Raw genomic sequence first — 18,877 nt, 5'->3', positions numbered from 1 at the left:
TAAGAAAATTCATAAGGATAAACGCTTTTATTATTTTTACAACAGAGATCCGCTTTCGCGCAGCAATTGGCTCCAATTCAAGAGGTAAAAACTAAATTAAACGGTGTTGTAGGGGACACTTCATCAGTTTAAAGTATTTCAATGTTCTTGTAGGTACACATTTTTCTATTTAATTGGGTTTTTGTGTAGTTAGGATTGGTTCGTCTCTGCAAAATGGATCTTCTTTAACAACATGGCAATTTATTTGATAATTAGGGTAATCGGTGTTGCATGCTTCATTTTGTCTGTAATAATACTTAAAAGTCTGTGAAGGTAAGGCGTTTAAGTGTCGTGGTTTTTGTAAAATATTTTGTAAGACACTAAATTTTGTTACTAGTTTTCACAGGGCATAATTGAAACACCACTGTTCAAAGAATAAGCATGGTTTATAATTTTTTGAGTTCAAATTCATTTATAAATGAGGTACTTATTGAAATGTGTAGGTATCTACTTTTTTCTTGTTTATTCTATGAAAATATTTTATTATGTTTTAAATTGAAATTTAAGCATGTGATTCAATCCATATTGTACTTATTTGAAAGTATTTTTATACCACAATCGCGCACAGTATTGTTTCTCAGCAAAATCTACGTTTCGCTTAAATGATTATTCAACCTTGTATATAAAGATTGTGTATTTAATATTTTATTGATACGTTCATCCATTTACTCCGAATTCATTTATTGTAATTTCAAAGTTATTTAACGTTTTAAGATTGATATGATACAATCGCTTACGCTGATTGGCACGCACGAATCGTACTGCGAGTCGTGTCAAGATGGTATCATAACAAGATCAAAACTTTGACAATTTGTAAAATCTGATTACCGCTCCTGAGTTTGATTTAAATTGCCTTGATTTGATGTATATCTTTGTGTCCATTTAGCCATCCTCGCAGCAGCATCAGACGCTGATCATCGAGGAGTTTGAGCCCGATGTTTTCCGTCAGCTCATTGAATATATTCACACTGGATGTGTTACTCTGCAGCCCAGGACCTTGCTTGGTAAGTTAATACTTAATATATTATTCAAACTACTTTTCCTCTTACTGTCTTTCTTTTTCTTTTTTTTATTGTTTCGGTTATTAATTTAAATTATTTCGTAACTATTGATTTTTCTACCCAGCAGAGTCGTCTCCAATGCTACAGCTATTATTGTTAAAGTGGTATGGCAGATGTCCTAGATTGTCACTGTCAAGAACTATTTTTGATATGGCCACCGAAATTTGATAGAACACAGATTGATTTCTAAAAAGGGACAGCAAAATCCACAGGGGATGGGTGTTTGCATTGAGGGCGAGGATTGCAAAATAAACATGTGTGTATTGAACGGAGTAGTTTGAAATAAAAAAAGTGAATACGTGCTAGAATCGAGTATACAGGAAATCGCGTTTAGTATAGATCAACCGAAGGACATTGATATTTTTCCAAGATTTTTAATGAATAATGTTGGGGTTGATTTATATTTGTAAATAATGAATATTCCAAATAATGTATGCGAAAAACAAAGCGACTATATTATTTAATTTGGTGTGTTAGTTTGATTTTTACATGACAGAACGAAACATATTTCTAATTATAGTTTTGACAATATTCTTTGCGACAAAAGTGGTGGCTCAAACAGCTCGTAAGGTTCTCTATCATTAGCCTTCGTTTGATATGTAGGTACTAATTTTATGAGACAGCGTCTATATATTATATATATATAATATATTTATTTAACGCTTCAGAAATAGTTTTAAGCACTCTGTTAACATGACTTTCAAAAAGTATTAGTGTTTATTTTAAATTTAATTCTACAATAAGAAGATAACGTGCAAGGTAACTGACCAAAATCAAAAAGAAATGTTGATACTGTTAAATTAAATTGCTGCTAAATGAATACCAGAAATCAAATTCATAATATTTGCACAGCGTCCCTTCGTGAAATTATTTCTGTTAAACAAATATGTATAGCCCCTTTTACTCAACCGCTCCTGAAATGAATTCATTTGTTAACAGAATCGAGTTTAATCAGTGTTTCTTTGTGATGTTATTTATCTGCTTCCAAATTTATGGAAATTGTTTTGATACTTTGTTTTATATAGCCTTTGTTTTCAATTTGTGTAAGTATTGATGCTTCCAATATTTGTGCATTGTTTTTAGAAGTATGTGCCGATATTGAAAAAGTTTTTAAATTTAAAATTGAACATGCGTATCCGGAAAATATTTTATAAAGCGTTTTGATTAAAACCACTCCAGCGAAATAGAACAAAAAAAACATACTACAGGTGTGATAAAAACAACGCAGTATAATGTGGAGACAAAATCACGATATTGATAACTGGGGAAGTACCTCCACCTTACAGAAAACCGCAGCCAAATAACACTTGACCCTACTCATAGTGTTGTGTTCCTGCCGGTGAGTAAGGTTGCCAGAGCTCAACGAGGGGGGTGGGGTTAGGGTCGGCAACGCGCATGTAGTTGCAGGTGTACATAGGCTACGGAGACTGCTTATCATCAGGCAGGCCGTATGCTTGTTTGCCACCGACGTAGTATAAAAAAAAATTGGTCTGATGTTGGCACGTAAAATGCGAAAAAAACGAGTTTAAGAACGAAGAACGTCAATAACCACTAAAAATTCCAATAAAACCATTGGCAATCCGAAATAATTTGTTCGGTGGCGCGTAAAGAAGTAAAATGGGACCAAAGATTCAATTTCCGATCTAACAGAAAGTCTCTTTTAGTCCGAGAGATTTATTTGCCGCTATATTTAAATTATGGGTAGTATTTTAATACTCGTATTTGGGATTCTTTGAACTTTCATTTTTACGATATCTTTTTATTGCTAAAACAACATTATGGAAAAGTATTAAGTAAGCGAAAAGAAAGTATAATTTGCGTTAAGTTTGCAGACCATTACAATACGATAATCTTCTTCTTTAATAAATGTCTTTCATCAAATTTATGTTGATTTCACCAAAAGTGTGCTCACAGAGCATAACGTTTGTCGGTAGTTATTTTCAGTAAAGTGATAGCTGAACTTTATGCCTGCTGTACACATTCGTCGAGAGCCTTTCGCCAAGAGTCTCGGCAACGCACGATCCAATCGGAGAAATGCAAGACGAGACGAGGAAGAGTGAGACGAGAAGGGAGCAGTATGTACACATTCGTTCTCGGCATGTCTTGGGTGCCTCGACAAGACAAGTGTATACAGCCACATTACAAATAGCTACCACGATATTGCCGACTGTTGACGAAGGAATGGTTAAGCGCGTTTCAACACTAATTCTTCATTAGCTGCACACGAACTGAATCTTTAAACAACTAAATTTTAAGTAAGTAAATAAGTATTATTTATTGCACCAACAATTATACATTTTACATACATGTAATTGACTTGGCAATCTTGAAGTTTAACAAGTTAAGAGGAATTCCTAGTTGCGATTTTTCCATACAAACGCTCTCAACTGTTTCCTCCCTGGATTTTTAACCTAGAGCAAAGATCAATATCATCGTAGGGTCCTGCTCACGTCTCATGAATCACTCTGTATATGTTATATATTAACACTAATCTTCCACACTCAAATTCATTTATGTAGGTATAATAGACAATTATCTCTTTTTATAAAACTGCTACTCAATTTCTCCAAAATATAAAAAATGCAGAACGTACCTAAATATTCAAGTTTTCACTTCTGCCGGCACTCCCGGAGTGCAACCCGTTTTTTTTTTATGGAGGATACGTAGGCCTTAGATCACGATATCACCTGATGGTAAGTGATGATGCGGTCTACGGTGGAGCTCGCTTACCTACGATATCTCGTTTACTATTTACTCTAGCCTTGAAAAGATCCAGATTGTCTGTTTCATACATTTTGGCACGTCGTGATGTCTTCTATGTTTTGTTATATGGAAGAGCCAACTTTTTGTTGCGATTTCCAGGTTGGTCACATAGCAAAAATATTGCCAATAGTTAAAAATTCACCCTGTGTGCGTTGGGTCGGCAACTCGCATGTAACACCTCTGGAGTTGCTGGCGTCCATAGTCTACGGAAACTGCTTACCATCAGGCCGGCCATATGCTTGTTTGCCACCGAAGTAGCATAAAAAAATAAAATATACACACCGGTACACGAGAAATAGTGTAGCCTAAATCGCGTTTAAGCGAGCTCACGTCTCAGTGTATGCCATCTCCGGCAACACACGAAAGCGTAATTACCTCTCCTTAATTAAAGCCTGAACTTCATTAAAGTTTACGGCGTCTCCCAACAAGCTATGGAGGCCGATTTGGTTCTAACAATTGAATATAGTTTTCATCTGATTTTGATACGTCTATCCCTGTCAACGTGATATCATAAAATTCGTATAGATGGCGTTAATATAGCCAATTACTATACAACGATTGCAACATTATATGAACCGCTACACATTTTCTACATCGCGCTAACGGAGTTCCAAATAGCAGTTATTACAACTTCTTACAGGCTCTCATCAGACTTCGGTTCCCAGGTATAAAACTCGCCTGGAAAGAGTACTCTTTATTATGCCTCTCTACTATTTTACACGTCCTTGAGTCAGCGTGCGCCGCTGCACCAAGTGTGAGTCGCTAACTCTAATTGGTGCTCACGAGATGTGAGTAGGCATCTTGCTCGGATGACACGACTCAAGGTCGTATTAGTCAGCGTGCGCTATACTGATTGGAGGATTTTGGGAGAGACCTATGCGAAGAGCAATTAGACGAAAGCGGAGGAAGGCTATAGCCGCAAGCATTAAGCAGTATGTAACTCTGATTTGTGCACACGAAATGTGGGTGTCGTCTTATTCGCACTTACTGATGCGCGCGAAATGATGACACGACTCAAGGTCATATTAAATTAAGATCAAAACTTAATCAAATTGTTAAAAGAGAATCGACTGCACGGAGCGCCACTATGTCGTGGCTTCTAGGCAAATTAATTATGGATTATTATTATTGCTTTAATTATTAAGTTCTAAAACTAACTCTAGGTATTTTGATATGCAAAATAGTGTGGGCAGGCTAAGTTGAATACGAGTAAAATAGTTTATGCTCGATAATAGTCGTTAATCAACACAACACAGTAACACATACACAATACATCAACATAGTAGTGGAGCAGTCGGTAGAACATATGTCACTTCTTTCTAGTTAACAGGGTGACATTGGATGTATTCCAATACCCTCAAAAAATTGCAAAGAATAAAAAACTATTTTATTTAAAAAACATTGACATATTCGCCGATACTCTTAAAACTACTAGTTTTTTGTCGTGATTTCCGGGTTGGTCCCATAATTAAAGTTATTCATTATGACCTTTGTATTTACCCGCTTAGAGTATGGTAACACAATCATCCTGTAAATTCCGTTACAATACATAAATTGACAGATCCGTTACTTACAGCCAAATCCGTTACATGCTTTGGGATTTTAAATCATATTTCTTCAAATGTTGTGAAGAATACAAAAGGATAAAGTAGTAAAATTGATATTGAATATTTAACTCCGAAAGTTACTTAAATCATTGTATAGTTAAGTACAAAGTGAAGTTCAAAAGAAATGGCAAATAAAGTATAGAAAGAAATTTACTTTCATTACTTCGTAATCTCGCATTTTTTAAGGACAACCGTTTTACGTTGATTATTAATATTTCAGTGAAAAAAACGTTTTTTTACATTATTTGGGAGCACAAACCAAATTCCATGCAATAACTGCTTAGGGAGAGAGGGAGAGAGATCTAAAAAGGTAATAACTTTTATGGCAATTAAAAAAACTCAAACCAAGGGGGATAGTTGCGATTAATAAACATTAAAAACATTTTTTATTATGTTAATATTTCGAAAGGAGAATGGGAATGACGTTTGAATGAAGAAAAAGCGGTCACTTCTTGACATCATCTCCTTTCCTTATAAGGACATCGTGTTTTAATTCCATTTGAAATTGCATCCTGTATATATTTTAAAGTCTGTACAGATAAAATGTTGATAAATATGCTAAGTAAATTTCAGACTCAGGAATATGCACGGAGCAAAAGCTAATGGAACTAATGGTATTTGATCCGTATAATTCGTTTAGAGTGCTTTTGCTTGAGCCCTATTTAAATTTATAATTTGATACGGTTTTGATTTTATTTGATATCACCTTGAAGATCTCTCGCAGATTGGTGAAGGTATGCGAATTGAAGTGAAAGTCGTGCATGAGATGCACGTCGATCATCAACATCTCCAAGGTCGTATCAAAACCCTTAATACTGGTAAAAAGTTATTAAATCTGAATCGCGCTCCATGTTTTACTAATGTTCCAATTACATGCTAGGGTAGGTATATCAGGTATGCATTCCTGCATGAAATTAGGGAATTATTACATAAATTGACTAAGTCCCACAGTAAGCTCAATAAGGCTTGTGTTGTAAATAAATAAATATTATAGGACATTCTTACACAGATTCACAAAGTCCCACGGTAAGCTCAAGAATGCTTGTGTTGTGGGTACTCAGACAATGATATATGTAATATACAAATACTTAAATTCATAGAAAACACCTATAACTCAGAAACAAATATCTGTGCTCATCACAAAAATAAATGCCCTTATCGGGATTCGAACCCAGGACCATCGGCTTCATAGGCAGGTTCACTACCCACTAGGCCAGACCGGTCGCCAAAATGCTGTAGGTACTTAGACAACGATATGCCTATATAATATATAAATATTTATAAATACTTAAATATATAGAAAACACTCATGACTGAGGAACGAATATCCGTGCTCATCACACAAATAAATATCCTTACCAAGATTTAAACCCCGGGACCATCGGCTTCATAGGCAGGGTCACTACCCACTAAGCCTAATGTCTGGCGTGATTCTGTTTTTTTTTTTTTGGGTTGTTATATTTATTTGCGTATTTTCATTTTTTTTATCATTCTTCGTGAATATATGTAACGTTTAATAAAAAAGAATATAACTAACGTAAAGAAACATATCTATATACATATATTTAGAAATAAAAAATATAATATACATTGTAAGCTGCTTAATTGATTTCTGGCCTTTTATTGGCATTTGTATGGAGGGTTGACCGATTTGGACGACCAGCCACATAGAAAAGAAACTTTTTCGCCTCAAAGAACTTTATCTTCTACTTTCTAATATAATACCGAATATTCCATTTAACGGGTCCCCACTATTGTTAAAACCTGTATAATTTGAGGGTATAATGGACAAATGTTAATTATTGAATAACATCCAAAATTTGCACCGAAAAGATACATTTTTCCCTTTGTATCCTATCTGGGATGGAGTGTAGTTACGAGGGAAATTGCCAATTTATTCTTGTTCGCTAGGCGAATAATTGTTAGCCTATATAATTTAATTGGAACAACGAACACAGTAATGATTTACCCAATTTCACGACTCACGTCATCACTTCAATGATTTTCCAGGTCATGACGGAAAGGCAAATTATATCATGAAAATTAATTAATATAATACAATGATAGAACTTTGTATGTCGTTAAATTGTATAGATATTTTGATTGTGGTTTTTTTCACTCAGGCGTACTAACAGTACAGCGACGGAATGTATACAGATGAAGCTCTTAGTAAATTTTTGGCTTCAAAAAACGGTCCACATAAATGACACTTATCTGACACATATCACTGATAATTAGCCCCCAATACACAATAGACACATTACAAAAAAATATTGCAGAGCAAAATATGTTCGCAGTACTGAATGAGTATGAAGATGAGTATGACTTTAATTTTAATGTTAATATCGAATCTATAGCGTACTCTATAATCTTACCGTGCGATGATTATAACTCAATTGTTCGGGCACGCTAATCTGACGATTCCTCTAAGCATTGTTTCTGTTTCTGCCAAAAATAACCGGCAATGTGCTGAATTGCACGTCGTATCGCACGGACTTTTACATTATAAATTCCGAACGATACAAACAAAGCAACAAACAAAAATCTTTGCAACATTTATGTCCTTAAATCAAATAAATGGCTGTGACATACGAAAACATGGATAGACCGACGGACAGACGAAACATTACGAAACAATAAGGTTCTGTTTTTGCTAGATTTGGTACCCGAAAAAGGATTTTTTGGCGAAAACTCAAAAACGGATTAACTGATTATCTTTGCAGGCATAAAATAACCCTTAAAATACTAAAATAAAATACGATCCATTTTAGAAAGTGGAAAGTTGATAAAATACCGATTCCTCTCTACAGATCAATAAACTGTTACATTATGCAATGAACGTGAAATCACCAAAGTCACTTAAAGTTGATGAGGGTTTCACAAATTTACTGTGTGAGACCCGCATACAGAATTAACATTGACCTGAGTTATTTTACATCACACACAGATTGGAAAGACTTTACACTGTCTGGCGGTGACAATAATAGGTAAGAACAGGTAATTTTGAACAAAGACCGGGAATGGAATGAAAAGATAATTGGATTAAAAGTGTCAATGGCTTACTGTTGTACGCCATTGGAATGGCTTCTGTAACATTGAAATTAGATTTCAATTCGATTTTCTTATAAATTTGGAGTGACCAAAATAGTGATATACTATTTTCTGTTATCGCTATATAGGCGTATCCAGTGTCCAATTATCGGTCCAAATCCGTCCTAAAAGTAATCCAGGGACTTATTGCATACTAAAATACAAGCTAATACTTTTAATGATTTTACATACAAAATGACTAATATTACGAGTATTAGCTTGTTTTTAATTATGCAATAGGTCCCTGGGTTACGTTTAGGACGGATTTGGACCGATAAATGGACACTGGATACCCGTATCAATATAATAATATCAATTATAGCTATGGTATAGACAAACTTGACAAGTCATCTCATTGTTACTACCCACATAAGTCGTGTTTATATTTCTTAGTCCCACGAAAAGGACTTTATCATTAGATCTCTAACATAATAATCGAAAATTTACCTTCATGGATGCATACATTTTGTCTCTTTTATTATACTTAAGGATAACTCACGTTAAAACGGTCCGAGCTCGAGCTGAAGTGTCCGACAATTCGATTTCTATAGAAATTGAATTTGGAAGTCATTTTCTATAGAAAATGAATTGTTGTACACTTCAGCCCAGACTCGGTCCGTTTTAGCGTGTATCATCCTTATATATACGTCATCTATTTACGCCAGTGCCTTGCTGCTTACACATTTTACTACTAGACAGAGTCTTCCTCTCAGAGGGACTATCCCACGGTAGTTCAAAGCAGATTGAAGACTTCACACACACCTTGGAACTTGGAACGACCAAATCACATACTTAACAGTTCATATCTGTCGCAAGCTTGTTCAACGCCGAGGGTTTTCGTTGCTTTTAGCAATTCCATTAAGTACTTATTTCTCACAAAGTCAAAAACGTAAAGTTGATTTGTACCGTCATTTTTATTGTGCTATAAGTTAATGAGGTAACTTAAAAAGAACATACACAGACATGCTTAGTTATTCTGTAATAACGAATTCTGTTTAACTTACAAAGAACATTTTTATGTTTTATCAAACAAAGGAAATATTTGCTTCGAGCATAACTTGGTATTTTTTTACAAATCAGTACGAGTTGTATACGCATTATAAATCAAGGTTCATAAAATAATGTCAGTCTTGAACTTTAAAAAGATTATAAAGTCTTTTGAAATGACGTTATTACTTTATAGAGTATAAATTAAAAATATATGTGACGAATTTTTTTATATATTTTTGAATTTTAGAATATGGCAGCATCTATGCCATGTACTTATTTTGCTTTTCATGTATACTCATGCGAAAGGGGAGGTGTAATTTTTTAATACCACAAAGCCGTAGAGCCGAATAAAAATCTTTGTATACAAATAAGTAGCTATTATGTTCGTATTCTTCGCACTAGTAGACTTTTCATCCGCCGTGCAAAAAACAGCAAAATTTCTCCGGAACATTAAAAAAGGAAGCGTTCATGTCAATCTGATCGCAGCAAAATCAAAGTTGGCGCCCACAATCCAACTAAGTATACCTCGCCTAGAGCTTAGGTTTTTTTTTTTTCTTTTTATTGGAGAAACAACAGAAGTATGCGACAGGATAATAGGTTACATTGTTAGGTACAAACAATATAGAGATGAACACTTACTTCCTTAAACGCTCTCACTAAAACATACATAAAATAAACGGACTTAACTAAACGATATGTTAACATACAAGTTTACCAAGTGTTATAGACCAAGCTTATGTATATTATAATTTAGGTACTAAATTCAAATGGAGAAGAAAATAAAATCAGCAAAAAGTCGAAATTAGGTACTGATAACCAATTTGTGCAATATATTATTAAGTACATTGACAGTACCGATACTAGCAATGATGACGACACACTACTGATGAACATTATGTTGGCCGTTGAGAATATTGAGTATTTGATAACGGAATTTGGGCCTAGTGACATTGAATATATCGATGGAAGTAAATTCTTTATTGTAAGTGTTACAAATACGACGTAAGGGGGCTCGCAAACCGGCGTTACTAGAGGTGGTGGGAACCGAGAACAAAGCATTAGAGCGCGAGCTGAATCGAGCTGGGACTCTGAAACGTATCCGCTCCAGCAGTTCCATACTGTTAAAATGCCCTTTGCATATTTTATAGAGAGTAATTGCGTCACAGCATTTGCGTCTGATCTCTAATGAATGCAACTTATAATACTGCAACAGATCAACGTATGGTAGTCGTTTCCCTGTCAAACGTCTGTGTAATGCCCGCAAGAACTTTTTTTGAACCATTTCTATTGCATTTGCATATTTTCTATACAGTGGATTCCAGATTACTGAGCCATATTCCAAATGGGGTCTAACAAGTGATTTATACAGCAAAAGATAACTTGAAGATTTTTAAAAACCTTTGCTGTTCTCAGAACGAAACCTAGCATTTGATACGCTTTTGAAATGATACGCTCTATGTGCAACTGGAAGTCTAGTTTATCATCGAATAGGATTCCTAGATCACGTGAGGTTGACACTTTTTTGATATACTCATTGTTACCTATTTTATATTTCGAGTTGATAACTCTTTTTTTATTTTTTGTAGAGGTCATCTGCAAGCATTTATTACTTGCCAATTGCAGCTTATTTTTAGAACAGTATTAAAAAAAAAACGTTCACATCATTTTGCAGTAGATTACTGTCGTCAATAGACTCGACGGTTTTAAATATTTTTAGATCGTCAGCGAACATAAGAAAATGGCTATTCTTAAAACACTGTTTCATATCGTTAATAAACAGTGTATACAGTAGTGGGCCTAATATGGATCCCTGGATTACCCCTGATGTGACTAATTTGCGCTCCGATGCAAAACCATTGACGACAACAATTTGAGACCTATTTGAGAGGTACGAAATAAACCATCGCAGAAGGTTGCCGCGGATACCATTGAACGCGAGCTTTTTAAGAAGAAGCAGATGGTCAACTTTATCGAACGCTTTCCTAAAATCAGTAAATATTACATCTACCTGCTGTCTTTTATCCATAGACTCGAACAATAAGTTAGTGTATGGTAGAAGGTTTGTTATTGTCGACCTGTTTCTCATGAATCCATGTTGCTCCGACAAGATGGACGTTTCAAGAGCAGCAAACATTTGGTCACGAATAAGCGCCTCAAATATCTTTGGAATACATGACTGCACAGAAATCGGGCGGTAGTTGGTTATTTGGGAGCGCGAACCAGATTTGTGAATTGGGGTGATATGAGATACTTTCCACTTCTCAGGAAAAGTTCCCGAATTCAAACATTTATTAAAGATAATATATAGCGGGATCACTAGAGCGGTGGCAGTGTTTTTAATAAAAAAAGGGCTCACCTTGTCTGGCCCGCTGAGCGACGCTGCACGATGTAAAGTAGCGTGATTGATTATTAACACGGGGAAACAACAACAATGAATCCACAGTAACTTTATCAATAGGGTTTTTGATACATGTGAAACGTTATAACTAAATCTAGTTAAATAGATAGAAAATGAGCAATTTATCACAGTAAGATGAAAACTTTATAAATATATTTGAATAGTAAAAAAATACAAGCCTCAAAGTTTTAAAATTTAACTTTTTTTTATACATCCAAAAAGAGAAAGAAATGGTTCCATTTAATTTCTTACATTTCATTAAAACAATACCTTAAGGCAACTATATACATAAACGCAATATTTCACCGACAAAATCTCAATTTCCATGTTTACCATACACTGAACGGCTTCTATGATATGGTGATGTCACAATGTACGAGTATTGCCTTTTTTTTAGGAAGCGTTTCGGGAGTTAAGTGCGTTTGTCAGACTTTGACCTACATTTTGTTACTTTTGTATTGCTTTAAGGCAATGGGTCCCATATATACATTTGATCCTCAATTCAAACCTGATCGACTGATACCATTAATAAAAATTTGTCTACTATTAAGTAGCCTTCTCTACTTCAAGGCCATTTCTAATTTAATTTCCGAAGTTTTTCACCTTGTTTTGATACGACCCTAACGATCACTCAATTAGTGTTCGCGAAAACATCTTGCTGCTCAAAATAGTTTCTAAACATATAAATACTTACTTACACCTCTGGCGCACAGACCCAAAGTGTGTCTTGGCCTCTAACACATATATATAAATATCTTAATAAAATGTTGAAACAGAAAAGGCTATTATAATTTTTTTTAAATATGTTTATAAATGTTTGTATAGCTTTGATAGCCAACTGGTATTTTTATTTCATGAAAATAACATCGCTATATTATGCAAAGAAAAATGGTTTTAAATTTAAACGATACAGTTTCCGCAGCCGCCATTTTTGTGAACTTGTGATGTCATAATTGCAATGCAGCAACAAAGAAACGTCAAATGTGAAGTGCAAATTGAACATTTGTTTCTGCTGTAGTGATGTCATCATGAAAAAAATGGCGATCCGAATTTGCGGACAAGTGACAAACATATAATAAAAGTACGATCTTAATTTTTAAATAAAAATAAATCTCATATATTTATAAGAAAATAGTATTAAACGCGTATTTCTTATGGTAAAAACTATATATATAGCATACTTTTGATAGATGACGATCCTATTGGCATCTGCTCCTATTTTATGTTCCTGTGTAAAACCTACAACACGGGTAGAAAATAAGATCGAGTCTGAAAGCACTCTAACATTTCTTGCTACGCAGGGCAATCAATAGTTGAAGTGTAAGTTGAGTAGGCTTGAGCACCACTCGCCTCAGCCTCAATAAAGTTGTGTAATGGCTTTATTTACGACATCGCTCGTATATCACGTGTGGTAATACGAGGAAGAATGTGTTTTACGTAGGTATTTCATTATGTCGTCCGCGGTATTTCCGGACAAATATGTCCATTCAAACCTTCAAGAAAGGAGCGGTTCATCTAGAACGCCGGCAACGCACTTGTAACCCCTCTCGTGTTGCAGATGTCCATGGGTGACGCTAATTGCTTCCTATCCTGCGATTCGTCTGCTCCTGCCTCCAATATCATAAGATAAAAATATACACATTTTAGCCAAGTACGAGTAAGATCAATAAGAAATTATTACGAGTATGACTTTTGTCGTTGTATTTGAAAGTTTAATAGTGATTGACTAAATGATGTTATAATTGTTTTCTTGGCCAAATTGAGTGTTCTACTGCTGGGCAAAGGCCTCTCCTCAAAATTCCCACGACTCCCGATTTTATGTTTCCTCCGGTCAGTTATTAACCAAGCTCTCCAGGTCATTCCACCATCTCCGCCTGGGCCTGCCCCGCCCGCCGCTACCGGCATCCACTTGGTGGCTACGCCCTATCCGGATGCATGTGGTAGACGTAACCGGCCCAATCCCATAATTAGTAAAAGGATATCATTATTCATCTAAATACAGTGCCAAACTAATGGTTCTTCTAAAAAAACCTTTAATTATTTTTTCTACTTCAAAGCATTTCAAAGTGACACGCAAGATAGATTACGCTAGTGGCTTCTTAATCATGTATTTTATTTGGAGGCACCTGGTAGTTGTGACTGGGCGACCTGTACGTTGTTTTGTTACTTTTTAGTTTAGTTTATTTGTAATTAGTAAATACTAACACTAGTTATTAGGTACGTAGCTTAGATAAACTAACAAAATCTATGGATTGTAAAGATCTGAAATAAATGATAATTTAATTTAATTTTAATTTAATTTATTCCGTAAACGAGTTCTATGAACTCCCTATGATATAATCTCTCTAGTCAGTATTTGAATGTTTTACTGGAATATTTCAATGTGTATATTAAAATCAAATAATATATCAATTAATTTTAAATTTGATATAGAATGTACCTGACATGTAACTTGGCGTTATTAATAAAGTATTTGTATTTGTATTTGACACGTTTATGGAGACTTATCGCATCGCATATTTGAAAGTAAAGCAAATTCTGAAATTTCTGATGGAAAAATACGCCGTTAACCATGACCAAATTGACAAAATTAGGTCTGGAGGGATTGCGAATCAATATTATTTTGAAAAACCAAAAAAAAACAGAAAACTCAAATGAGCATGATTCTATTTAAAATGAATAACAGCTGAAATAAATATGCATTATTTTCGTCGTACTGATGATAATAAAGTTATAATAACAGTTTATGTGATTGCTACATAATGAAGGATATTAAAATACGAGTTCGGGTTTATGAAACAAGCTCAAAAGCGAGTTCGAAGTTTGAATGTCATTATTAAATCGAGATCGACGTTTTTATAATGCAATAATAGCATTTTTACAAATAAGAAATGTGTTATTATAAACGAAATAGTTTATCTTTTGTGCTGGCCGTAATTTGAAGTTTTTAAACGCATCATAGAGGGTGTAGATAAACTTAATGTTAATATATGTTTTTTTAATTATTCCAGGTGTGATGAATGCAGCAGACTATTACGGCTTGGACGAGCTCCGTCGCGCATGCGCTGGTTTTGTCCAGTGCTGCATCACCGTGGATACAGTGTGTGCTTTGCTAGCTTCTGCTGAGCGTTATATCCAGTATAAGTGCACCAAATCTTTGGTGCAGAAGGTAAGCTTGTTATAACTAACTAATTAATAGGAGTCCATCTTATTGGTGGTTTTGTTCGTAGCTTGGTACTATCCACTCTTTATTGAAGCACAGGTCGATATAGCCACATCACCCTGGCGGCATACATACGGCCAAAGAAGATGAGGTCCTGATCCCACCTTCCCCTTTCCATCATCGGACATCAAGGCGTGGGGAGCGAATGCACCCGTTCGTATTAAACGTTCCATTTGTTCGCACGGAACGGTTTGCCTCCTCTTTTTTGGTACGGACGGCTAAAGCATGGAATGCGCTCCCGCCATCTGTATTCCCTGATAAATATGACCTCGGTCTCTTTAAAGCAAGATTGAATAGACTACTACTAAACCGGTGAGCTCCATCTTAGGCCCTGTTTTCACTTTCCATCAGGTGTGACTAGAGCTAATCGCCGAACAGTTTTTTAATAAAAACTAAAATAAAAAAAATAACCGCGAAAATCGAAGTTCGTCAATTTTCTCTGTCACTCTAATTACGTCTTAGTAAGAGTAAAGGAGAAAGCAATTTGCATTTTTTTGGTTTTCACGGTAGGCCCCCCAGGATTATAGGCCCGATTCGAATTTCGAATTCGAACTTTCGGCGTTTCTTCAAACAAAAATGACAATTTTGACAGTGACATATCCAATCCATATCGTATCTTTTGAAAATGTTTGATGTATCTTAAAGTTTGAATCGGGTTGTATGTCTAAACGCTAGAAACCTCACACAGTTATCTGAACCTTATGTTAACATTCATTAGTGATTCATAGCCTCGGAGCTCATGAATAAATGTATGTCGGGGCAGTATAAACAACGCTCTATAAAAGTAAATGGCGCCAACACATGAACTAAACGATGTGTGCTTAGCTTAATTGAATTGAGGTATGTACTCATATTGCACTAGTGTGTGTACTTATACTCTGAATCTGTAGATATTTAAATAAAAGTAAACAAAATCTACCTTCAAATGGCTCCTTAAGCCAGTTGAGGGTATATGAAAACATACATGATCAAATAATGTAGGTTAAAGTCAGGTCGTTCAGTGACGGATCCAGACGGTTATGTATTTGGTTGGTTAACTAATAAATGTTAACCAGAAAATGTAAAAATATGCTTGTTTACTTTTATTTAAATACCTAAAGATACAGAGTATAGTAAACGTGATTCTTATTTATTGTTATTAAAAAGTTCATTGTTATTGGTATGACTGTAACAACTAAAAACAGTTATTACTCAGACAGTTTATAACTAGCAAATTGTTTGATTAATATCGACCTCTAAATTACCGTCGATTTTAAGATATAAACACAGATTTCTTTTAAATACAACCACATTATCTTTACGAGCATTATCTTCCTCACGTAGTGTCGGTTTTTTGCCACGGCTCATGGGAGCCTGAGATCGGCTTAGTAACTAATAATTCTTCAACTAATTAACACTCTCTTTAGGTACCTACTCCCATCTTAAAAGGCGGCAACACTTGCAACCCCTCTGGTGTCGCAGGTGTCCATGGGCGATAGTTGCTTACCATCAGGCCATTCGCCTGCTTGTTTGCATCCTATATCATAGCAAAATGAGTAAATGCTTTTATTATTGTCTGCCAGAACTCGTGTGTCGTGAATCATAATAATTATAATATTATTTAATCGTTCCAGGTTCTGGAGTTCGTGGACGAGCATGGAAACGAAGTCCTCAACCTGGGCTCCTTCACGCTCCTGCCCCAACATGTTGTGAGGCTGATCCTCGCCAGGGACGAGCTTAGAGCCGACGAGTTTACAAAATTTCAGGTAGACCTTCTTTTATAAGCGGAGATAGCTGATACTAAAGTAAAAGACGCCAAGCTCTTCAGTGGCGGAGGCCGGACCGTCTTCAACTTACGCAGCTCACGCCCTATACCTCTAATGCTTCTCGCCGGGTCCCGAGAGTACGGATACGAAGTTCTTAAAACATGGACTCCTTCATTCTCCTGCCTCAACATGTCGTGAGGCTGATCCTCGCCAGGGACGTGCTTAGAGTCGATGAGTTTAGTTTTCAGGTAAAGCACATCCTATCTCTCTGTCTTTTAGTAGTACGGGACCTGGTAGCTACCCTCAGCGCTCTATTTAAAAACTCCGTCTTGTTTTCTGTACTCTGAGTACTGGGACACATGCTATTCTTCAGTATAAAAGAGTATTTATCCATCCCAAACACGGATATGATACTTCACAACCACCTTCGAATTTCTACTCAAATGTGTATACTGTGAGCAGTGCAGGTTTTCTTAAGCTCCATCTCCATCGTCTGCTGCTAGCCGCCTATACGTAATCGGTGGAAGAAACCGAGTCTCACTTATCCGTTATTGATATAAATTACCATTAATTCCAGGCGGCCCTCATGTGGAGCAAGAAATACTGCGACACCAACCCCAATATCAACTTGAAGGAAGTAATCGGGAACTTCCTCGAATACATCCAGTTCCACAAGATCCCGGCCAACGTGCTGATGCGTGAGGTGCACCCGTTGGGGCTGGTGCCGTACTCTATCATCATGAATGCGCTCGCTTATCAGGTGCGGTATTGTTCCTAGGTTTCTTCATTTGACCATGCCCTATTTATAATTTGTGGTGTAGGTTTTTTCAAGAGAATAAAGGTAAGTGCTCTTAAGAAAAGGAGTAGGTTAAAGTGGGTAATACTGGCATATACAATGTATTGCAGGAAAGGCCGACGTAGGGTAAGAATTCTCGTATTTGTATAAGTAAGTCACATGGACACAGTCAGAATGGAAAAACTTCACTCCTTCTCGTAAGTGGAGTATGTGTATATAAACCCAAGAGTTAAAAGCAACGAAAGAGCTTGTAGACCGACTCCCCTTATGATGTGATATTGTGCTTAATTTTTTCGTCTCGTATCGCACGTCTTCTAGGTATTTCTAATCTATGGTTGAGTTTTTCTGGAGACATTATATTAGAGCAACAAAAAGAGTAAACAAGTTTTAAAGAACAACGCGAATAATGACACGCCTAGAATTGAAAGCTTCTATCACTTGACATCAGGCGAGCCATATGCTTGAAGTCTCTTGATAAAATTACATTTAGCAATGACACTCTTAGATAATATTGCACTCTTGTCATTAATAGCAGCAGCATTAAAATAGTGACTTATTTATATTTATACATAATTTTCCTTACTTGTAAGTAATGTTTAATTGCATCAGCTTTATTGCGCTTTCTGATGTATGCTTCCGTACGCTTACATTTTTATTGCGTTATTAGATAATGCATAATAGTGCACGAGGTTAGAAGTAGGACGTTTATTAGAGTGCTGAAAACGCTCTTGTTGCAGGCAGACCCGGCCAGCATAGACCCAGGCAAGCTGTCCCCGGCGCGGGTCCGGCGCGCGGGACGCTCCATGTCCGTGCAGTCCTCGCTCGACCCCTACGGGTCCAACACCACCCTGTCCTCCACCGGCTCGAGCGACGTCCCGTCGTCCGACTCTCGGCACAACTAACGCGAGGGGAACCTCCCCCGTCCCGCGCCTGAACCCATCCCTGGCCCTTCAAACGCTCCCACCGCTCCTCTCTCCGACAAACCTCCAGACAAGCCCCCCGAAAAGCTCGGGCTCTTCTCTTCTATCAAAAGAGCTGCTAGTAAGAAATTCGGGGATCGACGCTCGCCTACCCCCAAAACCAGGGAACCGCGATCTAAATCGGACTCTATAAAACATGCGGCGCTGACGCGGCAAGTGTCAGAAGCTGCTGCTTCAGGTGATCC

General features: G+C 36.3%; 1 protein-coding gene across 3 annotated transcripts in view; it reads left to right on the top strand.

The window, feature by feature from the left end:
* Positions 1-18,621, top strand: part of LOC133524003 (serine-enriched protein) — a 41,836-nt gene extending 23,215 nt beyond the window's left edge. Inside the window, exons 4-9 of one of the 3 annotated variants that reach the window (XM_061859761.1) lie at positions 46-84; positions 926-1,043; positions 14,960-15,117; positions 16,785-16,916; positions 17,494-17,676; positions 18,450-18,621. In XM_061859761.1, coding sequence (XP_061715745.1) covers positions 46-84; positions 926-1,043; positions 14,960-15,117; positions 16,785-16,916; positions 17,494-17,676; positions 18,450-18,614 — 795 coding nt within the window. In that variant the 3' untranslated portion in view covers positions 18,615-18,621. The remainder of the gene's footprint in view (positions 1-45; positions 85-925; positions 1,044-14,959; positions 15,118-16,784; positions 16,917-17,493; positions 17,677-18,449) is intronic. The other 2 variants (XM_061859763.1, XM_061859762.1) reach the window with 2 other exon arrangements.
* The last annotated feature ends 256 nt before the right edge of the window (positions 18,622-18,877 follow it).

This window comes from Cydia pomonella, chromosome 13, assembly GCF_033807575.1.
Source record: "Cydia pomonella isolate Wapato2018A chromosome 13, ilCydPomo1, whole genome shotgun sequence".
Taxonomy (NCBI): Eukaryota; Metazoa; Arthropoda; class Insecta; order Lepidoptera; family Tortricidae; genus Cydia; species Cydia pomonella.
Note: the sequence above shows the minus strand (reverse complement) of the source record. Positions and strands in the feature narration are given on the sequence as shown.